Below are 26,265 nucleotides of genomic sequence, written 5' to 3'. Positions count from 1 at the left end.
GTAAACTGCGCGTTCTTTGAGACTGACCGCGTCCGGGAATCCCCCCCGTAATTCTGTCAGGCTCCGGGGGGGGAGATTAGATTCCTTTCTGAAATGAGAAACAAAGCAGACGGTAACAATTTGCAGGGTCCAGATTGCACTGAGCATTGGGGGGGGGGGGGGGAGTTTGCATTGAAATTGCGTGAAACTGTAAATGCAATGTTGATTTTTTTTGTCTCTCTCGGGGGGGGAAGAGAGAGGGATTCTAACCCAACAGTGCAACCCTTCCTCCCCTTCCCCAGCCCCGAATGTTGTCGCATCCCCCCCTCCCCCGCGATGCGACAAAGTTGTGACGCCGCAAACCTCGTATTTCGGACGCACCCAAAATGCGACGTTCCGTCGGAGTGCAAATGCAACTTTAAGTCGCCATCTTAAAGCTTCCTGGTTTTCCTGCAGGAACAGGTTATATATGTATTTTTTTAAGGCAGGGGATAAACAGCCAGAGCACGAGGGTTGTCCGTGCACCCGCTCCCCGGGAGTTACGCCGCTGCTGCGCCCCAATGGCACAAGAGGACGCGTTCCGCCGCCGCAAACTCAACTTCAACGAGGATGAGACCGAGATCCTGATCCGGGAGGTCACACTGCACCAGGATCAACTCTTTGGGAGAGGGGAGACCAAACTGCCCCCGGGCACCAAGAACAAGGTCTGGCTCTCCATCCTGGCCAAGGTCAACGCCGTCTCCAAGTGCACCAGGGACATCGGGGACATCAAGAAAAGATGGTACGACATGTGCCACCGCACCAAGGACAAGGTGATCAAGTTGGCACAGGAGGCGTTGCGGAGCGAGAGGGCCGTCACCGGGACGCCCCCGCCTCGGCGACAGGAGGAGGAGGAGGAGGAAGAAGAGGAGGAGGACAAGCCCACCTCAGTGTCCCTTGGTCACCACCCAGCTGGCCCGGGCACCAGCGGAGGCGAGGACGGTGCTGAGCCCAGTACCAGCGGCGCCAGCCAGGATGGCAGCACGGGCACAGCCAGCAGCCGACATGCCGCTCCCAGCCAGCAGACGAAGACACCGGTACTGCCCCTCCAGGTGGCTTGGCATGGCAGGCAGGTGCCACCAATGCTCAGCCACCAATCCGGAGTCCAGTGGCCGCCAGTCTTGCTGTTCACACTGGGCCAGAATGCTACACGGATCAGTACTCAGGAACGACCCCCCGACTATCAAGCGGGCAACAGCTTCGATGGTGAGTGGCCTCTGTACTTCCAAGCTCATGGACACTTCCATTGAATCTCCACCAATTATCAGTATCAACTGAAAAATCTCTGTCTGTTGGTGGCCCAGTCCTTTACAGAACAATGCAGTGAGAAATCATCACTGTGTCATCAGAGGTAGACAAAGGACAGTCCAAATCTTGCAAATGTGTGTTTTATTCCCAGTGCACACAAAGGTTTCCCAGTTTTCCCAGCTCTGTGTATTCCCACATCTTCTGCTTGAGTGCTTGCAGGGTAGGTTCCCTCACCTCTTTAAATTCTGTACACCAAGCACAATTTTCTCATAACAGATGCTTTCTGTACAACTCATCACCTTGGCCTTAGCCTTCACTTCTCAACTGGTGTCTGAACAGTATGCTAGTGGTCCCAGCTTTGCAGATCCAGTTCAAATGGAAATTTCTGGGGAATTACATGTACAAACCTATTGTGCTTTACGTCAAAGTATGTAACTTGCTGCACTATTAATGTAAGTATTGCTTTTAAAAACTAATTTTTGTATCCTTCAGTCCTCCCAGCTTGTTTCCCCTTAACCCCACAGCAAGTTAATACAAAATCTAAGCTGAAAATGTGTTGCTGAAAAAGCGCAGCAGGTCAGGCAGCATCCAGGGAACAGGAGAATCAACGTTTCGGGCATAAGCCCTTCTTCAGGAAACGTCGATTCTCCTGTTCCCTGGATGCTGCCTGACCTGCTGCGCTTTTCCAGCAACACATTTTCAGCTCTGATCTCCAGCATCTGCAGACCTCACTTTCTCCTCAATACAAAATCTAACCACATTTTTATTTCATATACTTCCCTGTAGATAATCCTGAGTTTCTAAGTGTAGTTTCACCAACAATGCATTTTCATTTTCCCCTTTCTACTCATAGTAGCACTGCAATGCCCCCAATATGCTGGTGTGAATAACGAAAGAAAATTTTAATGGAGACAGATGGATACTGAATACTATTATTATATTATTACATAGAACAATAAAGCGCAGAAAGGCCCTTCAGCCCTTGAAGTTGCACTGACCTGTGAACTAATCTAAGTCCATCCCCCTACATTATCCCATCATCATCCATGTGCTTATCCAAGGATTGTTTAAATCTCCCTAAAGTGGCTGAGTTAACTACATTGGCAGGCAGGGCATTCCTTGCCCTTACAACTCTCTTGAGTAAAGAACCTGCCTCTGACATCTGCCTTAAATCTATCACCCCTCAATTTGTAGCTATGCCCCCTTGTACAAGCTGACATCATCATCCTAGGAAAAAGACTACCCTATCTAATCCTCTGATCATCTCGTATGTCTCTATCAAATCCCTTAGCCTTCCACTCTCCAATGAGAACAGACCCACATCTCTCAACCTTTCCTCATAAGACCTTCCCTCCAGACCAGGCAACATCCTGGTAAATCTCCTCTACACCTTTTCCAATGCTTCCACATCCATCCTGTAATGGGGCGACCAGAACTGTACACAATATTCCAAGTCCGGCCACACTAGTGTTTTGTATAATAGCAGCATTACATTACGGCTCCGGAACTCAATCCCTCTCCCAATAAAACCTAACACACCATATGCCTTCTTAACAGCACTATCAACCTGGGTGGCAACTTTCAAGGATCTATGTACATGGACTCCAAGATCCCTCTGCACATCCACACTACCAAGGATCTTTCCACTGACCCAGTATTCTGCCTTCCTGTTATTCTTACCAAAGTGAATCCAGGCTGAATATTTTCCATTAACCACCACTCGCTGCCGCCTTACAGAAAGCCAGTTCCTAATCCAAACTGCTAAATCACCCTCAATCCCATGTCTCTGCATTTTCTCCAACAGCCTACCATGTGGAACCTTATCAAAGGTTTGAGTGAAGTCCATGTACACCACATCAACTGCCCTACCCTCATCCACATGCTTGGTCACCTTCTCAAAAAATTCAGTGAGGTTTGTGAGACATGACCTGCCCTTGATGAAACCATGTTGGCTATCTGCAATCAAATTGTTGCTTGCTAGATGATTATAAATCCTATCTCTTATAATCCTTTCCAAAACCCGTCTATAATTACCTGGTCGTCTCTACTGTCCTTCTTGAACAAGGGCACAACATTTGCAGTCCTCTGGTTCTAAACCTGTAGATAATGACGACTCAAAGATGAAGGCCAAAAGCTCCAACATCTCCTCCCTAGCTTCCCAGCGAATCCTCAGATAAATCCCATCCAGCCCAGGGGACCTGTCTACTTTCACTCCTTCTAGAATTGATAACACCTCTTCCTTACTAACCTCGATCCTTTCTAGTCTCATCTCCCATATCTCATTCTTCTCTTCTACAATATTCTCCTTTTCCTGAGTGAAAACAGATGAGAAATATTCATTTAGCACCTCTCTGATCTCCACAGGGTTATGATGTTATTTCCTGATTTTTGTTCAACAAATACAGATGTTGAGCGAGATGTTACTGCCAAAATAACAGTGAGGCTAATGGAGTTCTGTGATACTTACAAACCATGTACGGCATCTTCAGGTGAGCAGAAGATGCAAAGCCAAATGTCAATATCTGGAAGCTTGTGTTGAGTTGTGCCAACCATGGCTAAGTTCTGAAAAAAAGTGGTCTTGTCCTCTTCCTCATCATGGCCAAGCAACAAATTGCCGAGTTTCTCGAGTAGATGTGAACTGAACTTGCCTTAGAAAATTCAGTCAAATCACTACAAATGTAAACACCATTTTAAAGGCATGAAAAATTAATCTTTTCTTCACTCTCCTTTTTAAAGTCCTGAATTGACATCAATTTTAGCCACTGGGATAGCACTTGCTTATCATTCCTCAGGCTGTTCACATATCAGCCTTTCATTCTGATTGGTCAAGGAGATGCACTCAAAGATGGTTCATTCAACTGGTTCTTGGGTTGGGTGAGGGTTAGCTTTATGGGGAAAGTTCTTACAGGCTGGATCTATAGCCATAGGAGTTTAGAAGAATGAAAGGTGATCTTATTGATACAGGTGGGATCGTGAGAGGGCTTGACAAGATATAAGCTGAAAGGATGTGTCTCCTTGTTGCAGAAACTAGAACTAGAGACATTTTAAAACTAAGGAATCTGCCACCGAAGACAGAGGGTCACAAGTCATAGCTCTCTCCTCTTCAGAGAGTGGTGGAGGTAGAGTCATACAGCATGAAAACAGGCCCTTCAGGCCAAACAGTCCATGCTGACCAGGTTTCCTAAACTGAACTCGTCTCATTTTCCTGTGATTGGCCTGAATACCTCTGAACCATTCCTATTCATATACCCATCCAGGTATATGAATAATTGTACCAGCCTCTACCACTTCCTCTGGCAGCTCATTCCATACATGCACCACCCTCTGTGTGCAAACGTTGCCCCTCAGGTCTCTTTTAAATCTTGCCCTTCTCACCTTAAGCTTATGCACTCTAGTTTTGGATTCACCTAGCCTGGGAAAAAGACCACGGTTATTCACCTTATCTATGGCCCTCATGATTTTATAAACCTCTCTAAAGGTCATCCCTCAGCCTGCTATGCTTCAGGGGAAACATTAATTGTTTGGAAGGCTGAGACAAATTTATGACTATCAAGGGAGTCAGTGGCTATCAGGGTGGAGTTATGGCCATGATCAGATCAGCCGTGATACTATTTGAATGAGGAACAATGTTGAGGGGCTGAATGGCCTACTTCGGATCCCAGAACAGCTGTTCAGTCAGGTCCAAGATGCTTTTTTATTCCTTTGCTTACATTTTGGTCATTTTGTGATCGTTTTTAAACAAGCACAAGCAAGTTATAACTAATGATAAATGCCTTTCGATCTCCTGCTGCAGCAGAATCTGGGCCGAGGGAGGGTAATTCTTTACTAAACACTTGAATCCTGGGCTTGCGTTTTGGAGCAAGCTTATGAATTTCAAGCAGACGTGAACTGACAACCTCAGAAAAGCATCAGTATGCATGTTAGGTGAACAGTATCTTTTCATCTCCACAGAAACCACTGTGAAAGTGAAACAGGAAGATATTAGTCCAAATTTTGATGCGGATTATTCTTCACCAGACATTGCATCACCACCAAACCTTCAAGAACAAAATTCATTCCGGCCTCAAGGGAAGAGGTTACATAAGCAAATTTCGGATGAAGAATTCTTCGGCATCCAGGAGCAACACAATGTATTACTCGGGGATGGCAATAAGGAGTTGCATGGCATCAGGCAGGAATTGAGAGAGCTACGTAGTGACCTTCAAGAATTGGCTGCAGGCATCCGGCAACCCTTGGACAGGCTGGCAGATTATATCCAGGCTCTCCTTCCATTGTTGCAGCACCCACCTCGTTCTCGCATGATGGAGATGACCGACTCGTTTACACAGCCAGATGAAGAAGAAACTATGGGATCTGGCTCTTCACTATCACAAAGCCGACGGACTGGGTGCAAAACCTGCAAACGGCCAAAACTGGGGATGTAACCAGTTTGTGTTAGGCCAGGGGATTTTTGCTTCTTTGATTTCCATCTTTGGTTGGGTCAAGTGTTGTACCCCTCTAGGTGACTGCACATCCTATCTAGTGACTTCCAAAAGTAAGTGTTCAACACTTGGTTCTGTTTACATTATAGTGGTATCACAAGGATTTTAGGAAAACATTATAATTAGAGTGTAAAGTGTTCATGCGGTCTGCACTTAAACAATGAAAAGAAAAGAAATAACACAACAATTATAGTGTAGATTTTGTGTTGTGGGCTGTGTCTGCATGGGCTATTTTGATCTTGGGTGAATTGCAGATCTACATATCTGTGTGGTGCTGAGTAATTCAAAAGGTTCCATATTTACAACATATTCACTTTGGATGATCTTTCTTCCATAGTGTACTGGTGACAAATTTGCTAAATATGACTTGTAACAACACAGATTAAATTAAGTGCCAGTGATTCTGAACAACTTTTAACATAGTTTAAAGAGTATCGAAAACAGTATTGTCTTCATTATGGGAACAATAGCTATGTGATTGTCTTCTAAAATAGTTAACATCCTGGAGTTGGAGGCAGAAAGAAGAGAATGAATAAATATTAAAAATTAAATTATTTGATCAATTTCAATACACAATCTTCAAACTAGTGGGGCCCATGGTAATGAGCATCACAGTAGACTAGTTTTTACGTAGTTTGTTAAAGAAATAACTTTAAAAGTTTACTGTCCATACACATTCGAACAAATTACATATAATTAGTCTGATTGTACTCAGCCACCAAAATTTTTAATGTCATTTTGAAATTACTTTGGCAAAATTTAATTATATTTATGATAAATTGGAACTATCGGCAACTGAGAAATAAGCATTCTGATCTAAATTTAGAAATGTTTTCAGCAGTTATTCCCGTGAGACAGTCATAGAGCCATTGAGCAGAAAGAGACCCTTTAGCCCATCACGTTGCTGAACAAAGAGACCTTGGGGGTGCAGGTTCACAGTTCCTTGCAAGTGGAGTCACAAGTAGAGGTGTAGTGAAAGTGATGTTTGAAATGCTTGCCTTCATTGGTCAGGGTATTGCATATAGGAATTGAGATGTCACGTTTCGACTGTACAGTACATTGGTGAAGCCACTTTCAGAATACTGCATTCAGTTTTGGTCTCCCTGCTATAGGAAAGATGTTGTTCAACTTGCAAGGGTTCAGAAAAGATTTACAAGAATATAGCTGGGATTGGAGGGTTTGAGGTATCGGGAGAGCTGGGCTATTTTCCCTAGAGTGTTGGAGGTTGAGGGGTAACTTTTTAGAGGATAGGGTGAATAGCCAAGGTCTTTTTCCAGGGTAAGGGAGGTCCTAGGGAGTGTTGCTGAACAAAGAGACCTTGGAGTGCAGGTTCATAGCTCCTTGAAAGTGGAGTCGCAGGTAGATAGGATAGTGAAGAAGGCGTTTGGTATGCTTTCCTTTATTGGTCAGAGTATTGAGTACAGGAGTTGGGAGGTCATGTTGCGGCCGTACAGGACATTGGTTAGGCCACTGTTGGAATATTGCGTGCAATTCTGGTCTCCTTCCTATCAGAAAGATGTTGTGAAATTTGAAAGGGTTCAGAAAAGATTTACAAGGATGTTGCCGGGGTGGAGGATTTGAGCTACAGGGAGAGGCTGAACAGGCTGGGGCTGTTTTCCCTGGAGCATCAGAGGCTGAGGGGTGACCTTATAGAGGTTTATAAAATTATGAGGGGACATGGATAGGATAAATAGACAAAGTCTTTTCCCTGGGGTCAGGGAGTCTAGAACTAGAGGGCATAGGTTTAGGGTGAGAGGGGAAAGATATGATAGAGACCTAAGGGGCAACCTTTTCACGCAGAGAATGGTACGTGTATGGAATGAGCTACTAGAAGAAGTGGTAGAGGCTGATACAATTGCAACATTTAGGAGGCATTTGGATGGGTATATGAATAAGAAGGGTTTGGAGGGTTATGGGCCAGGTGCTGGCAGGTGGGACTAGATTGGGTTGAGATATCTGGTTAGCATGGACCGGTTGGACCGAAGGGTCTGTTTCCGTGCTGTAAATCTCTATGACTCTATGAATACCAAGACTAGAGGATAGGTTTAAGATGAGAGTGGAAAGATTTAAAAGGGACCTGAGAAGCAACACTTTTATACAGAAGGTGATGCATGTAGGGAATGAGCTGCCAGACGAAATGATGCAAATGGGTACAATAACAACCTTTAAGAGGCATTTGGACGGTTACATGAATAGGAAGGATTTAAATGGGTATGGGGCAAATGGTGGCAAATGGTACTAATCAGTTTACGATATCTGCTCGGTGCTGATGAGTTGGATCTATGGGTTTGTTTCCGTGCTGTACATCTCTATGACTCAATGTTTGTACCAGGTCATTAAGCACCTATCTGTCCTAATCTCATTTTGCAGCACTTTGCCTAGAGTGTTGGATGCAATGGCGTTTTTCTAAATACCTCTCAAATGTTGTAATGGTTTCTGCCTCTCCCACCCTTTCAGGCAGATTCCAGACACTCACTAGCTTCTAGGTGAAAAAAAATTCTCCTTAAATCTCCCCTCTAAACTGCCCCTGGTAACTGACCTCTCCACTAAAAGGAAAAGATTATTCCTATTGACCCTGTCTATGCCCTTCATAGTTTTGTACATTTGAATCAGGTTTCCCCTCAACCTTCTCTTTTCCAAGGACAACAACTCACTAAGACGTACCACTGATCACATGCATTGGTATTCCTAGCTCAGACTGAGATGTCTCTTTTGGTCCAGGCTAATAATTATCTTTTGTTGAGCAATTAACCTCATGGAAACTTGTTTTTATAACTGTTTATGCAGTCGTGGCAGTGTTGGTCTGCTTTGTATTCCTTGATTTTTAGTACAAATGATCAGTACATACTTAATCATTTTTTAACATCAGAACATCCCAATTTTGCAACAGGTTCAGTGAATTCAGGAAAGTATTGGCAGAGGAGAGAAAGAAACGTGTTTCTTCAGTTCTAAACGATTTAATGAACTTAAATGAAAGCTCAACAAAGGAAAGGAAAAAAAAATATTAAACATATTGGAATAAATAGAGAAAACACTGGAAATACACAGCAGGTCGGGCAGATCTGGGAGACTGCAAGACACAATTCAGGACTGTGTTCTTTAGTCAAAGATGATGTAATGTTTGTAAATACATTGCAGGGGAAAGCATTTGAATTTTCAGTTGACACTTATTTAGGAATCAAGCATTTTGAAGGCCTAAGGAATCATACTTTATTTCCCAAATATTAATTAGTATTATTTCTTTTAGCATTTCAAAGCGAAAGTAAGAGTTTAGCTTCCAGATTTAACTCTGCTTTAGTTCAATTGCATTGTAACGCGTTTCATGTGAGATAGCCTTCCATTTGAGAGGCTTTAATTATTTTGTGATGGATATGGCAAAGACTAAATTTCTGATGTTATAATAAAACAGCTGAAAGTATCTTGAAGGAGACCTTTTATTTTTATAAATTGTGTCACTTTAATGTTGTGTTCTCTTTTAAAGTTTGTACCAGCCATCTACAGTTAGAATAATTGAGAACCAAGCTAAGGAATTGAATCAGTGATTCAAATTGTTGTGTTTTAACTCTGACCTCGCCTGCAATTACTGCCTTTGTGTATCATAACTGCAACAAGCATTCTAAAAATTACTTTAATTTGTACACAAAAATTAGGGTGGATTCAAAATGAAGAAAGTAAAAGGCTGCTGGAAATCTGAAAGAAACAGAAAATGCTGGAAACACTCCACAGGTCAGATGAAGAGATGTTTTGGTTGATGACATCTTGATGGTTAAATTGTTGTTTAATGTTCCATTCTGCTTTCAGCTAGCCATCCCACCAACCCCCCTGCCCGTCTCTCTTTCCACCTTGAAGACCATCCTTAAAACCTACTACTTTGACCCAAGTATTTCAACTCCCCCTCCCACTCTGCCGAGGACATGGAGGTCCTGGGCCTCCTTCACTGCCGCTCCCTCACCACCAGACGCCTGGAGGAAGAACGCCTCATCTTCCGCCTCGGAACACTTCAACCCCAGGGCATCAATGTGGCTTCAACAGCTTCCTCATTTCCCCATCCCCCACCTCATCCCAGTTTCAAACTTCCAGCTCAGCACTGTCCCCATGACTTGTCCAGACTTGTCCGACCTGCCTAGCTCCTTTTCCACCTATCCACTCCACCCTCTCCTCCCTGACCTATCACCTTCATCTCCTCCCCCACTCACCCATTGTACTCTATGCTACTTTCTCCCCATCCCCACCCTCCTCTAGCTTATCTCTCCATGCTTCAGGCTGACTGCCTTTATTCCTGATGAAGGGCTTTTGCCCGAAACGTCGATTTCGCTGCTCGTTGGATGCTGCCTGAACTGCTGTGCTCTTCCAGCACCACTGATCCAGAACCAAGTATTTGATAGTCTGTCCTAATGGCTCCTTAAGTGGCTCAATGTCAAATTTTGTTTGATAATGCTCCTGTAAAGTGCCTTGAGATGTTTTATCACATTGAACGTGTTGTATAAATGTGGAGATGTTCTTTTTTTAAAATATTACTTCATGTGATGTTGATGTCGATGGCTATGCCAACACTTATGGCTGAACTGTAATTGCCCAGAAGGCAGTTAAGAGTTAACCACATTGCTGCGGGTCTTTATTATTTATTCACTGGATTTGGGTATCACTGGCTTGGCCAACAGAATCCCAGCCTACACATGAGATTGCAATGCACCATCTGAATGTCAAGTATGTGTCCTGATTCATTATTGGGAAGTCAGTCATAGAGATATGGTGAATTGAATAGTGAGGTTTAAGCTGTAGTTGACTAGATGTGGCAATGAAAGATTCCTTCACTCACCAAGACCACTCACCATTGGACTATTTGTGGCACCGCATCCAGGTTTTAAGGTCTATCTGGCTAAAACTGGCACCCATAGTTATTTGCTCCAACTGCTTTATCAGCATTTGCTTTCAGGGCCTCTTGACACCTTGCAGATACAGGACAGCTCTCCTTTTCCCACTCTCTCCAACAATTTCCCAGTGCAGTGTCCAGAAAACTCATTGTGTGAACTCTCAAATGTTACCCCAATATTCAACATCTCCAGGTCAGATTCATTTCCTGTATAACTGTTGGTATCTACTTCAGCCTCAGTGTACCCTCCCTTTGTAAGAAGCAGGAGAGCTTTAAATGATGGTTGCCTCTCATGAAACCAGCCCTCTGCTAATGCATCCAATCAGGCAATGGTGTGGTTAGCTTTGGCTGGATGCTCAGATCATTGAAACAAATGGGCCGCATAACGTTGACAAGTAGCTGTGAGCATATATTAATCCTGAATTGTGATCCTAGTATCCAAGTTTAGTATCAGCCTGGATCCAAACCAGTCAGTAAGACTGGAGCCACCTTGCTTTGGAGATCAGGTTTATTAACTATTCAGTCTTATTGTTTCTTCCACTCACTTGTCCCATCTTTAACTTATCGTTAATGCATCTGTTTGAACATATTATAACACGCCTCCAGGGTGGGTGGAACTTGAACCCAGATCATCTGGTTCAGAATTAGGTGTTACAATACTTCCCACTGTTGTCCCGTTGTACCTACCCAGACAACCAATTAACCCCATTCATCTATTTCTATTTGTTATATGAACATTTGGGTGTTCCTGAAGTTAGTCCATTTCTGGACACTATCTAACAGTTCCTGGAACTTGCTTTAACCAATAAATGTCTCATTTACTGCAGGTAGCATTGTTGCCTGGCCTTGAAGATCTTGTCATTGGTAACTGCATTGAGCATCAAAGGTTCTTCTCTTGAGGAATGTAGCTATTGAGCCATAGGAGAAATGTCAGTCAGAAGTTCTCTGATGTGGAGGGACAGAATATCAATTCAATCACATCATCTACTGGACAAGTTTTAACTGAAGTGGCACTCAAAGGAAATCATTCTTAGTGGATGTGAACAGTTTAAGAAGAATAGAGGAAAACAAATTCAACCCGGAAAATATAAGTAGTTGTGTAATGTAGTTAGGTACAGTATGGCTTCTTTTGTTTCATGTGACAGTGACTCTGAAATGACGTACATCAGGTGATCTTTTACTAATAGTTAGACCAATAAGTATAATTTACATACCAACAGGATTACAGAAAAATGCTTGAATAAGCATGACGTTGATGTAGTTACGACATAATTTTCGATTGAGGCGAATCTCATAGTTCCTGTTTGATGAAAGGATGGGCAGTGTGCACTGTATGAAATGAGAACAGAAAGTGCTGGAAATATTCAGCAGATCAGGGACAATCTGTGGAAATTGGAATGTAAACCATTTTAATCATCTGTAGAAGCTGCCTGACCTGCTGAGTGTTTCATTTTTTGTTTTCGTTTCAGATTTCCAGTGTCCATAGTATTTGCTGTGTTTATGAATAAATTTGTATTTTGTACTTAATGATCGCAGTGAGCAATCACTCTACTGTATTAAGATCCTTCCTGTATGATTTTCGTTACATTTTGGAGTCCACATGGACTATGATTTCACCAGAAATAACGACAAGCTGTTCTTGTGATTTATTTTTGAAATCCACGTCCATAACTCCACCCCCTTTTACCAATAGGAAACATCTAATATCAGAAGCATTTAAGGCATGTCTTAAACAATATAAGCTTTTCATTAATAAAACAAGATTAATTTAATAAAATTATGGATTTTTCCAATGGCCAGGATTGGAATCAGTCCTCCAGGAGATCCACACAGCTCTCAGAATTTATTTTTTCTATTTTTTTTCCAGTTATCACTTAAATAGAACAGAGCACCCCATTTGAGAAGCACCTCAAATCACCAACTTCAACATTCACTCCCTCCACCACTGATGCACAAAGACAGCGGTGTGTACCATCTATCAGATGTATCTCACCAAAGCTCGTTTGACAGCACATTCCAAAGTCATGAACTCTACTACTTAGAAGGGTAAGAGTAATGATACATGGAGTTCCCCTTCAAGCCACTCACCATCCTGACTTGGAAATATATTGCCTTTCCTTCATTGTCGCTGGGTTAAAATTCTGGAACTCCCTGCCTGATAGCACTATGGGTGGTCTAACACCTCATGGACTGCAATGGTTCAACAAGGCAGCTCACCATCACCCAGTCAAGGCAATACATGCTGGCTCAGTCAGTGACACCCACAAAAGAACAGGAGAAAGTACAGCTTTCGCTCCCCAGAAATGAATAAATCAACACAAAATAAAAATTAAAGCAGCTTTCACTTGCTTATACATGCGCATCTTAAGAAAGAGGTTCCAGAATTTTGACCCACCAACAGTGATTGTAGTGCCAGTCAAATAGGCTGCTTTGTCCTGAATGGTGTGACACTTCTTGAGTGTTGTTGGAACTTAAAGGTAAGGAGGAAGTTTTCCATCACGATCCTGACATGTCGATGATAGACAGGTTTTGGGGAGTCAGAAGGTGAGATACTGCAGGATTCCTGGGTTGTGACCTGCTCTTGTGCCTATAGTATGTATGTGACTGGTCTAATTCAGTCTCAATCACAGGACATTGATAGTGAGATTTAGCAATAGAAATGCCATTGAACGTCAAGGGTAGATTGATAGAACATTCTTCTTATTGGAGATAGTCATTGCCTAGGACTTTTGACAAGAATATTTATTCACATTGGTGAATGGCCTATTGATCGTCCAAACTACTTCATCCTGGATGGTACTGAGCTTCTTGAGGGTTTTTACAGTACATCAATCCAGATACACAAACAATATTTCATCACACTATTTCAATGCTGGGGAGTTCATACTGATTCTTATATAAGGAGGATTAGCTAAGCATACCAATTTTGTTTTAAAATGTTACCTTTTCTGCCTCCAACTATTCTTTGATATAATGTTCAAAATTAGAGAAAGCAGTAGGAATTTGAAGTGTTTTGGTGTTGTACTTGTTAAGTGCTTTTAGACAATATCCAGACTTTCTAGTTAGAATTTACTTTCAATCAACCACACACCATGAAGCCCATCATTACTCTGGATGACTCTATATATATATTGTAGTATTTTTAATGAATCTTTTTGGACACGTTATGAGACATCTCTGTGCCAGGTAGGGACACTACCTCTGCACTACAAGAGCACTAATCTTTTCAAAATAAAACTAAAAAATGGATGAGATGGCATCTGTTGTGAAGCGTAACAAAAAAGTCAAAAAGGTTAAGGTAAAGTGATAAAGGAAGCTGATCAAAATTAAATAAAAACATCTAACTGGGATGATAATGCACACCATAACTTATAGATCTTTCAAACTAGTGTGGGATTTGAAATCCTGACCCTCATCTGACTCATTATTCGGTAAGCCTCTAAACTAACAGCCCAGCTAGTGCGAACTGTCAACCCCCATCTACCCACAAATCGTGTCCAAGGCAGTCAGCGAGATGGAACCCTTACTTTTCAAAACAAAACAACCTAATCAGATAATACTGTAATGCACCTTCAGGATAGGAAGGCCAAAGTTTCAGACACTACCACTGCACCATAAAAGCCCTGAACCCTTATTTATACACATTTTAATATTTGGGATTGAGTAGCAAAAAGCTGAACTAATCTAAATTATACTAAAGGGGAAATTACAGGACCAAAGAAATCAAACTTACCAAGTTAGGATTTCATTGGGGGGGGGGGGGGGTCAGGATGCCAACCAGCGCCACTCCATGGTAGCCCCAAAAGTGTGCTAGCAGATACCAATATAGATCTTAATACTCTTTTGCAAATTGAACCAAACTATAAAGTAACAGGAGGAAGTGAGGACTGCTGCCTGATCTGCTGTGCTTTTCCAGTACCACACTTTTCGACTATATAGAAAACAAAGTTAAAAATCGCACATCACCAGGTTACAGTCCAACAGGTTTATTTGGAAACACTAGCTTTCGGAGCGCTGCTCCTTCGTTGGGTGGTTCATCAAGGAGCGTCACTCCGAAAGCTAGTGCTTCCAAATAAACCTGTTGGACTGTAACCTGGTGTTGTATGATTTTTAACTCTGTACATCCCAGTCCAACACTGGCACCTTCAAGTCAGAAAGAAAACAGTTAGCCAATCAGGGCAAATGCATTTTAATAATTATTTTTAATCAGCCTGGTCAGACACGTTATGATGTCCCTTTGGGACAGGTAGGACCTGAACCCAGAACATTGAGCTGGAGCTCTGGATCGCCACTGTCACCTTCCTCAGAAATTGTTCTTAATCAACCTGATCAAAGATGCAGTATGAGGAGGGTGGATCTACTGGAATTGCAAGGTGTTCTGGTCCTCTCACCAACAAAGAAATGCTCCTTTAATAAGCCAGCAATCTTGGCCCAAACAAGCGGATTACAAAATTCTGTCAAAAGTTATTGTCAACCGGGTCAGGTCTGCTCTGGGGTCGGTGATTCACCCTGACCAAACCTGTGCTGTACCGGGCAGGAAGATCGCTGAGAGTCTCGCACTCCTCAGGGATACGATCGCCTACGTGCAGGACAGAGGGTTGGACACCTGCCTGATCAGCCTGGACCAGGAGAAAGCCTTTGACAGGATATCACACACGTATATGAGAGATGTTCTCTCCAAAATGGGCTTTGGGGAGGGAATCTGCAATTGGATCAGACTGCTCTACACCAACATTGTCAGTGCAGTCTCAATCAATGGGTGGGAATCAGATAGCTTCCCAGTCAGATCTGGAGTCAGGCAGGGCTGCCCTCTCTCTCTCCTGCCTTGTTTGTGTGCTGCATAGAGCCATTTGCCAAGTCCATCAGGAAGGATGCGAGCCTGAGAGGGGTGACTATTCCTGGCAGCGGGGGCCTGCAGGTTAAGGCCTCCCTGTACATGGATGACGTCGCCGTTTTCTGCTCGGATCCGCTATCCGTGCGCAGACTCATGTGCATATGTGACCAGTTCGAACGGGCCTTGGGGGCCAAGGTAAACCGAGGCAAGAGCGAGGCCATGCTCTTTGGGAACTGGGCCGACCAATCCTCGATCCCCTTCACCGTCAGGACCGACCACCTGAAGGTGCTGGGTATTTGGTTCGGGGGGGCTGGGGCATGCGCCAAGTCTTGGGAGGAGTGAGGCAGAAACTGGGCAGATGGAAGCTACGGTCGCTCTCCATCGCGAGAAAAAACCTGGTCATCAGGTGTGAGGCACTGTTTTAGCTATTATTCGCGGCATAGGTCTGGCCTATTCCCAGAACCTGTGCCGATGCAGTCACCCGGACCATCTTCCAATTTATATGGAGGTCAAAAATGGACCGGGTCTGAAGGACTCGCTGTACAAAGATCTGGGCAACAGGGGAAAAAATACACCCTATTCCACCCTGACCCTGATGGCCACCTTTGTGTGTGGCTGCATCAAGCTGTGCGGGGATCTCTGGTACGCAAATACCAAGTGTCACTACGTACTGAGGTTCTACCTGTCCCCGGTGTTGCGAAGGATGGGCCTGGCCTCGTTGCCGCAGAACGCTCCGAGTAGTTGGACCTTTCCGTATCACCTGTCCTTCGTGGAGAAGTTTATGAAGAAAAACACCTTTGACCACAAGTCCATCCGGAAGTGGTCAGCACGTAGTGTCCTTGAGACCCTTCGGGAAAAGGAGAGGGCGGATCCTGTCGAGCGGTTCCCTGAGCAGACTGTCAAAGCCATTTGGCAGAATGCCTCATCGCCAGAACTTTTCAACAAGCACCAAGACATGGCTTGGCTGGTGGTGAGAAGGGCTCTGCCTGTGAGATCCTTTATGCATGCCCGGACTCTCAGCCGCACTGCACGCTGCCCTCGAAGCGGCTGCGGGTGGGGACGAGACTGTCACACACCTCCTTCTGGAATGTGCCTACGCAGAAGAAGTCTGGAGAGGAATGCAGTGGTGTTTGTCAAGGTTCGTCCCGAGCAGCGCTGTGATGCGGGACTCTGTGCTCTACGGCCTGTTCCCCAGGACGCACACCGAGACGAACATCAACTGTGCCTGGAGGATCATCAACTCGGTGAAGGACGCTCTCTGGGCGGTCCAAAACCTGTTGATCTTCCAGCTGAAGGAGTTGACCCCGACTGAGTGTTGCAGACTGGCACATTCCAAGGTCCAGGACTACGTGTTGAGGGATGCGCTGAAGCTTGGGGCAGCTGCCGCCAAGGCGCGGTGGGGAAAGACCACTGTGTAACATTTGCCTGCCTAAGAAGAATAGGGGGCCCATGTAGTCATTTGGGCTCCGCTGACGCCTCAGCTAAAAATGTAATCGCACAGACCTGTAAATAGGAATGATTACTGGAAAAGCGCAGCAGGTCAGGCAGCATCTAGGGAACAGGAGAATCGACGTTTCGGGCATAAGCCCTTCTTCAGGAATGCCCGAAACGTCGATTCTCCTGTTCCCTAGATGCTGCCTGACCTGCTGCGCTTTTCCAGCAACACATTTCCAGCTCTGATCTCCAGCATCTGCAGACCTCACTTTCTCCCCAATAGGAATGATTACTCTGTTTCGGTATGCAAAGAAATGGAATGTTTACATATGTCTGGCATGTCCAATTGTACAGACCATCAAAGTATTTTATGAATAAAGTATATTTTTGAAATTAAAAAAAAGCAATCTTGGCCCAAACATATCTGTTCATTCATCTGGAGAAATGCCACTTAAAAATTACTTCCCCTTAAAGCACATGACTTTGCCTGGGCAATGCCAAACAATCTGAATCCCTGTTGGAGTTGCACCTTTACACTTCGCACATTCCAAAATGTAAACGTCCCGACACAAACAATAGGCTCAAGCTCAGTTCCATCTTGGCAGCAGAATAATACTTTTTTTGCATTGTTTTAACACACATAACTAAAAAGGGGAAAACGAATTCACTGCGAGCAACATTTTAAGATTGGGACTTCTTTTGGAGAGCTGTTGCTTGCAATACCATCTCAAGGATGTAACACTCCTGTCAACAACATTTAATAATTAAAATATATACATTTAGACAACGTTCTTCCGAAACAATTCAGGAGAGAAAGCCTCCACGAAAGTATAGGCCAAAATTTGGTTGGAATTTCAGCAAATATTGAGATAAACTGGAGTTTTAAAGTGAGTACACGTATACATTTCCGACTGTAGTGTAATTACAAAGGGGTGTGTTATGTTAGCTGCCAGATCTTGAGTTCCCATGTAGTGTGTACAGTGCTAGTTGCAATATTTGAGCTCTCTATCGCTCTGTAGGTGGCGGTTGTTACTGACAGTGAAGAATAAGAAAAGACACGTTACTGGTCCAGGAGAGAAACGAAAATAAGGTTTATGTGTACAGAGAGTGCGGAGCGCATTGACAAAAACTAGAGGGCAGAGAAACAAAGACACTCCGGTAACAAATACAGCAGATAGGTAAGTGCATTGGTGCTTTGCATAATATGTATTATGAAAGAAAGGAGCAAACTATCTCCGCTTACCCGCTTTTGTTTTGCACCTAGATTTGCATAGTGCGGGAGTAAAAGTTTTCCCCAGAGCTGCAAGCCGGAGCAACTTGCAGGAGCAGCAGCAGCACTAGCTGAAGCTGCTCGCGCCGAACAAAAGCGCCTGGCAACCGCGGCCGCGGTCCCCAACCCCCTAGCAACCGCGGCCGGGGTCCCCAACCCCCTAGCAACCGCGGCCGGGGTCCTGCAGCTCGGCGGTGGGGGGATGGGAGGCTCCGGCGGATCGGAGCCCGCTCCTCCTGGGGAGGGGAGGGGAGGGGAGGGGAGGGGAGGGGGGCACGGAGGAGCCGGCGTCGCCAGTCTGTCCGCCGAGTCCCTTCACGCCGTAAGTTTGGTGGTGGTGGGGACCTACCCCCACCCCCGGGCTGGCAAAGGGGGGGGGGGAGGGGGGACACCACTCTACCCCTCTACCCCTCCATTTTGGCGTGGCCAGGCCTTGTGCTCGGGTACCAGGGGCTGTTTGTTGACGGCAGTTCGGTGTAAGGCGCCGACCAGGCCTCAAGGCCGCGGGCTGTAGTAGCAGGGGTCGGCGACCACCGAACCACTCTGCGATTTACTGACCGCGACACTGGGCTGTTTCAACACAGAACTTCGGGCTTAACTTGAGAATCAAACAGTGGGCACTTCCCGTGTTTATATATTCACTTTCACCCCTGAGAAGCGTCGTCAGAAATTCAGACTGTACATAATTTACATTTTGAGGCAGATTCTGATGTTGTTTTGGAGCTTTTGCACATCTTGAATCTCAACTGAAATGTGTAAGCAAAGTTCCAGCTTTAAGTTGTTACTTCAAAATATGTCAAAGTTGCAAAACAAAGACAACCAGGACAAAAAAAAATTATTTTCTCTCTAGTATTCTACCAGGAAGGGAAATCTTTGGAGTTAGGTGTTTATCTGCTCATAAGCAGGGTTCAAAATAGTTATTAGATTGGATTACTTACAGTGTGGAAACAGGCCCTTCGTCCCAACAAGTCCACACCAACACGCAACCCACCCAGACCCATTCCCTTGCATTTACCCCTTCACCTAACACTACGGGCAATTTAGTATGGCCAATTCACCTAACCTGCACATTTTTGGAATGTGGGAGGAAACCGGAGCACCCGGAGGAAACCCACGCAGACACGGGGAGAATGTGCAAACTCCGTTGCCTGAGGTGGGAATTGAACCCAGGTCTCTGGCGCTGTGAGGCAGCAGTGCTAACCACTGTGCTGCCCACTATGAAGAGTTCTTTGTGAGATGACCTCTAGGTCTTTAATTTTCAGTGGTTCCTTTTTCATTTTTAGATGATGTAGACACAGACTAAACATTACTGTGTAAACGTTAGCGAGTTTTGAAACGATTTGTAGCTCAGATTGACGTTCTGGATGCAGGTTTGCTCGTTGACCTGGAAGGTTCATTTTCAGACATATCATCTCCACACTATGTTTGCTCACTGAGCAGGAAGGTTCATTTCCAGACGTTTCATCACCACACTAGGTGACATCTTCAGTGAGCCTCCAGACGAAGCACTATTGGTGATTCCTGCTTTCTATTTATATGTTTGGGTTTCAAACATGTAAATAGAAAGCAGGAATCAGCAGCAGTGCTTCGTCTGGAGGCTCACTGAAGATGTTACCTAGTGTGGTGATGAAATGTCTGAAAATGAACCTTCCAGGTCAGCAAGCAAACCTACATCCATTCCTGTCTAAACTTGTGTTGAAATTTTAAAGAGTTTTTTTTCTTCAGAACAACAGCATAAATACCAAAGTTTGCATGTTCTTAGCCATTATTTTGTTTTGTTAATTTGCAATGAATTTCCCATGCTGCTGTTTCCATGGTGAGTTCATGGAAGAACCTTAACTGACCCAATTGACATTAAGTGATTCAGATTGAGTGGATAAACCTGAATACGAGGTTTTGATTGCAAATGTCACAACCAGTTATGAATTTCAAGCATTTTCCCTGATAAATTATTGAGTAAACAATATTCATTTGGTTTCTCACACACAATTTACACACTAGTCAATCCATATTTCATACAACTTGAAACCTTGTGCGCACACCCCTCTTTCAAACCCCCATCTTCCTCTTCCTCTTGCTCAGCAGCTGAGAGCTGCACTGTCACCCGCTTAGCCACCTTTTGTGTACTCCAAAGCTGTTCTGGACAATATTGGACTCTACCACGCCAGTATTCCCTTAAGAAAAAGTTCAGTATAGCCATCTGTTAATCTTGAGCAGACATTCCAGAATGTGCAGGCACAACAGATCTTTCTTTCTAAAAAGCAGTTCATTGCTGTTTTATGAACGAATGTTGCTTCATAGAACATTACAGCGCAGTACAGGGCCTTCAGTCGTCAATATTGCGTCAACCTATGAAGCCCACCTAACCTACACTTCCATTATTATCCATATGTTTATCCAATGAACATTTAAATGCCCCTAAAGTTGGCAAGTCTCCTATTGTTGTAGGCAAGGCATTTAAGTTTAATGTTGATCTTGCTTTTTGTGTACCTTCTCTGCATCTGTAACGTTGTATTCTTTGCTATGTTCTATTACCCTAACACACTGTATGATATGATCTACCTTTACTGCATGCAAAACAAATCTTCACTGTACCTCGATACATGTAACAATACTAAATCAAATCAAATTGATGATTTGTTAATGATGGTTTGTATCAGTACCCTCTCCTGAACATCTCCTTAATATACTCGTTTGGAACAAATATTGTTCTTAATCACAATGGTCATTTTAGCCCTTCTAACAATATTTTGGTTCATACATTAATGTTGTGCCTTTTGTGATCTCAGGATTTTCCAAACTGCTTTGCAGCCATGAAATACTTTTAAAGTGAGAGAGCTAGCCCTTGGAATGTGAGGCAAGTGCAAAAGAATTCCCCTGGCTCATGAATTTTGTAGACGTATGTAAAAGATGACATCAAACTCAACTGCTTTCAACCAGTGATGGTGCAAAAGATCCTTTATTTTTGCACATGACTATTAGGTCACTAGTATAGTCAGAAGGAAACAATAATAATGACAGTTATGATTCAGGTCGTCAAGGTGACTATCTCAAAAATATTTGATTTCAGCTGGTTCTGAAGTTAAAAGTTGAAGTTCTGAAAATGAAGTCAATTGCTCAACTGTCTCAAAGTGAGAGACCTGATTCTTATGTACAGTTTTATATGACTTGAGGATACACCCACTACATCTTGCAGTCTGAGCCTATCTCACTGACCCCGGACAACCCCGCCCCCGGGTCACTCACTGTCTCCGGCTGCTCCTCCCCCGGGACACTCTGACCCTGGCTCCTCCTCCCCTGGGTCACTCACTGGCTCCAGCCCCTCCTCCCCCGGGTCACTCACTGACCTTGGCCCCCCCCCTCCCCCAGGTCATTCACTGACCCCGGCCCCATCTCTCCCAGGTCACTGACCCCGGCCCCTCCTCCCCCGGGTCACTCACTGACCCCGGCCCCCCCCATCCCCCGGGTCATTCGCTGACCCGGCCCCTCCTCTCCCGGGTCACTGACCCCGGCCCCTTTTCCCCTGGGTCACTCACTGACTCCAGCCACCCCGCCCCTCCCCCGGGACATTCTGACTCCGGCCCCCCTCACCCGGGTCACTCACTGACCCTGGGCCCCCCCCCCCCCCCTTCCCCCAGGTCACTCACTGACCCTGGCACCCCCTCCCCCGGGTCACTCACTGGTCCCGGCCCCCCGTCCCCCGGGTCACTCACTGACTCCGGCCGCTCCCTTCCCTGGGTCACTCACTGACCCCGACCCCTCCTCCCCTTGGGTCACTCATTGACACCGTCCCCGCCGTCCCCCGGGTCACTCACTGACCCCGACCCCTCCTCCCCTTGGGTCACTCACTGACACCGTCCCCGCCGTCCCCCGGGTCACTCACTGACCCCGGCCCCTCCTCTCCTGGGTCACTCACTGACCCCGGCCCCTCCTCTCCCACGTTACTCACTAACCCCGGCCCCTCCTCTCCCGGGTCACTCACTGACCCCGGCCCCTCCTCTCCCACGTTACTCACTAACCCCGGCCACCCCTCTCCCGGGTACTCACTGACCCCGGCCCCTCCTCCCCTTGGGTCACTCACTGACCCCCGGCCGCTCCTCCCCCGGGTCACTCACTGACCCCGGCCGCTCCCTCCCCTGGGTCAATCACTGACCCCGGCCCCTCCTCCCCCGGGTCACTCACCGGCCCCGGCCCATCCTCCCCCTGGGCCACTCACTGACCCCGGCCTCTCCTCCCCTTGGGTCACTCACTGACCCCGGCCCCTCCTCTCCCGAGTCACTCACTGAGCCCGGTCTCCCCTCCTCTTGGGTCACTCACTGACCCCGGCCTGTCCTCTCCCGGGTCACTCACTGACCCCGGCCTCTCCTCCCACTGGGTCACTCACTGACCCCGGCCCCTCCTCTCCCGGGTCACTCACTGATCCCGGCCTCTCCTCCCCCTGGGTCACTCACTGTCCCCGGCCCCTCCTCCCCCTGGGTCATTCACTGACCCCGGCCTCTCCTCCGCTTGGGTCACTCACTGACCCCGGCCCCTCCTCTCCCGGGTCACTCACTGACCCCGGCCCCTCCTCCCCTTGGGTCAATCACTGACCCCGGAACCTCCTCCCCTTGGGTCACACACTGACCCCGGCCCCTCCACCCCCAGGTCACACACTGACCCCGGCCCCTCCACCCCCAGGTCACTCACTGACCCCGGCCCCTCCTCCCCCGGGTCACTCACTGACCCCAGCCCCTCCTCCCCCGGACCACTCACTGACCCCAGCACCTCCTTCCCCGGGTCACTCACTGACTCCGGCCCTTCCTCCCCCGGGGCACTTACTGACCCCGGCCCCTCCTCCCCCCGGGTCACTCACTGACCGCGGCACCCCCTCCCCCGGGTCACTCACTGATCCCGGCCCCTCCTCTCCCGGGTCACTGACCCCGGCCCCTCCTCTCCCGGGTCACTCACTGACCCCCGGCCCCTCCTCTCCCAGGTCACTCACTGACCCCGGCCCCTCCTCCCCCGGGTCACTCACTGACCCTGGCCCCTCCTCCCCCGGGTCACTCACTGACCCCGGCCCCTCCTCCCCGGGTCACTCACTGACCCCGGCCCCTCCTCCCTGGGTCACTCACTGACCCCGGCCTCTCCTCCGCTTGGGTCACTCACTGACCCCGGCCCCTCTTCTCCCGGGTCACTCACTGACCCCGGCCCCTCCTCCCCTTGGGTCAATCACTGATCCCGGAATCTCCTCCCCTTGGATCACACACTGACCCCGACCCCTCCTCCCCCGGGTCACTCACTGACCCCGGCCCCTCCTCCCTGGGTCACTCACTGACCCCGGCCTCTCCTCCGCTTGGGTCAATCACTGATCCCGGAATCTCCTCCCCTTGGATCACACACTGACCCCGGCCCCTCCTCTCCCGGGTCACTGACCCCGGCCCCTCCTCTCCCGGGTCACTCACTGACCCCGGCCCCTCTTCTCCCAGGTCACTCACTGACCACGGCCCCTCCTCCCCGGGTCACTCACTGACCTCGGCCCCTCCCACCCAGGTCACTCACTGACCCCCGGCCCCTCCTCCCCCGGGTCATTCACTGACCCCCGGACGCTCCTCCCCCGGGTCACTCACTGACCCCGGCTGCTCCTCACCAGGTCACTCACTGACCCCAGTCACTCCTCCCCCCGGGTCACTTACTGACCCCGGCCGCCTATCTCCCGGGTCACTCTGACCCCAGCCCCTCCTCCCCCAGGTCACTCACTAATCCCGGCCACTCCTCCACCAGGTCACTCATTGGCCATGGCCGCTCCTCCCCCGGCTCACTCATTGACCCCAGCCCCTCCTCCCCCGGCTCACTCACTGACCCCGGACCCTCCTCCCCCGGGTCGCTCAATGACCCCGGCCGCACCTCTCCTGGGTCATTCACTGACCCCGGTTAATTCTCTCCAGGCAGTCAGCAGTTTCTCCCTAGTCACTATTTTCCTCTTGGCCTTGATCCTCCTCAAAGCATTGATTCTGTTTCATAATGAAGAGTAAGAATGGCAAAGACAGAACCTGTGATTGAAAGGGCAGTTCCTCACAGTTTCTGTCTTTCTCATGTAAGTGAACAACCTTTCTTTGCTCCGTCATCACTTCTGTAATTTATTTTCTGCGCTATTCGAGGGGGGTAAATTCCCCTACTGTGTGTATTTTGAGCGCTTGTTTATACAACAACTCGCATTTATATTTTGTTTAACGTCGTCTAATTGCCCACTTCACAGTGCAGTTATCAGGCACACTGAGCCACATAATGGGGTATTAGGACACATAACTTTTAAAGAGCTTCCTGAAAGAGGAAATGGAGGTAGAGCAGCTTAGTGTGGAAATTCCAAACCTTCGAACCTTGGCAGCTATAGGAATAGCTGACAATAACGAGCAATATCAGAGCTGCCGAAGGAGCCAGAAATGGAAGTACACAGAAACCTCAGGGGCATGCAAGATGTACAGCTGTACAATGGTGACTTGATACTACTGGTTACAGCACCTGTTCTAAAATATAGTTGAAGTCTCAGATCTTTTGGCATGCTTTCTTTGAGAATGGTAATCAAGATTAAGCTGTGATTGGAAACTATATATTTGTATATTTTTAAATATATTTGTATTAGTTTCCTTACTCTGTAGAGTTCAAAGCAAGCTTGATGTATAAAAATTCAAGTTTTCTTTTTTTGTTTTCTGTTTTTTAATGTTAAAACCTGCGTAGAGGACATTCTCAGAATAAAGGGACTGGGATGCCTTCAGTAAGTTGCTCAAGTCGTCTCTCTGTGTGAACCAAGGCAGTTAGTAATCGCAGGCTATTTGGCTGTCATCATAGTTGAGTTCTGTTCCGCATTTGGTTTGCATTCAGTGAGCATGCATTTTCAATGCGGTAACTGGATAGCAATCAAGGAGGAAAGCTTTGATGTATTTGCCCTTTTCCTCCCTTAAGATGCATTAGGCAGTTGTGTTTTGTTATTTGCTAACATACCACAGATTGACACATGACAGAATAAGCTTAGATGGCCTCTGACCCTGGGATGTGCCTTTATTCACTGAGTCATTTGGTAGAGCAACCTATTGTATGACTATCTATTTAGTAAGTTTCTGGTTGGAGTCAGAGAGTAATTGAAATGGGTTGATATCACTCTGTGTGCTTTTACTGAGAGATGCATTAATATGGGATTGGGTGCAATTTTTTTTGTGTGGAGTCATAGAAATGTACAGCACAGAAACAGACCCTCCAGTCCAACTCGTCCATGCCAATCAGGTATCCTAAACTTATCTAGTCTCATTTGCCAGCACTTGGCCCATATCCCTCTGAAACCTTTCCTGTTCATATATCACTATACTGATATGGATTGATAGCTGATTAATGGACAGAACAGAGAGATTAGGAATAAATGGACCATTTTCAGGTTAGTAGGCAAAACAATTGAGGTACCACAAAATTGAACCCCAGCTATTCTGAATCTATATTAATGACTTGGATATTGGGATTAAAAGTAATATTTCCAAGTTTTCAGATGACACTGAGAAGTTTTGCTAGTTTTGAGAATTGTGAGGAGGATGCAAAGATGCCTCAATGAGTTGGAGAGGTTAAGTATGTGCGGGAAATTGGAATACAATGTGGAGAATTGAGAGGTTAGGCACATTGGTAGGAAAAACAGAAATTCAGAATATTTCTTCAATGGTAAGAGTCTAGGACACGTTGAACCTCGAACGGAATTGGGTGACCTTATTCATGAGTCACTGGACGTTCACATGGATGTACCACAAGCAATAAACAAGGCAGTTAGTTTCTTGGCCTACAAGAGGATTTACGTATAGGAGTAAAGGTGCCTTACTCCAATTATATGGAGCCTTGGTAAGCCCACACCTGGAGTATTTTTTTGTAGTTTTGGTAAACATATCTGCAGAAAGGTATGCTTGCCATAGAGGGAGTACAATGAAAGTTCACCCAACTAATTCCTGGGATTCAGGGATTGTCCCCTGAGGAAAGATTAAAAACTAGACCCATATTCTCTAAAGTTTCGAAAAATGAGTAGTGATATCTCATTTAAATGTACAAGATTCTTAGAGGACTCTATAGAATAGATGCAAGAACAATGTTTCCCCTG

General features: G+C 46.3%; 1 protein-coding gene across 6 annotated transcripts in view; it reads left to right on the top strand.

Annotated features, from left to right (window-relative positions):
• The first annotated feature begins 412 nt into the window (after positions 1–412).
• Positions 413–26,265, top strand: part of zc3h7a (zinc finger CCCH-type containing 7A) — a 111,776-nt gene continuing 85,923 nt past the window's right edge. For 3 of the 6 annotated variants that reach the window (XM_087997682.1, XM_087997685.1, XM_087997683.1), the window contains exon 1: positions 17,909–18,066. Coding sequence is in view for 1 of the 6 variants with exons in the window: in XM_087997687.1 (XP_087853813.1) it covers positions 540–1,224 (685 nt within the window). In the remaining 5 variants the exon portion in view is untranslated. Of the gene's footprint in view, positions 1,225–17,611; positions 17,776–17,907; positions 18,067–18,461; positions 18,481–26,265 lie in introns of those variants that run through there. The other 3 variants (XM_087997684.1, XM_087997687.1, XM_087997686.1) reach the window with 3 other exon arrangements.

The sequence above is a fragment of the Chiloscyllium plagiosum genome, unplaced genomic scaffold, assembly GCF_037043375.1.
Source record: "Chiloscyllium plagiosum isolate Xiang-an unplaced genomic scaffold, Cpla_swu_hap1 HiC_scaffold_20, whole genome shotgun sequence".
NCBI classification, from domain to species: Eukaryota; Metazoa; Chordata; class Chondrichthyes; order Orectolobiformes; family Hemiscylliidae; genus Chiloscyllium; species Chiloscyllium plagiosum.
This window is presented reverse-complemented; position numbering and strand designations above follow the sequence as displayed.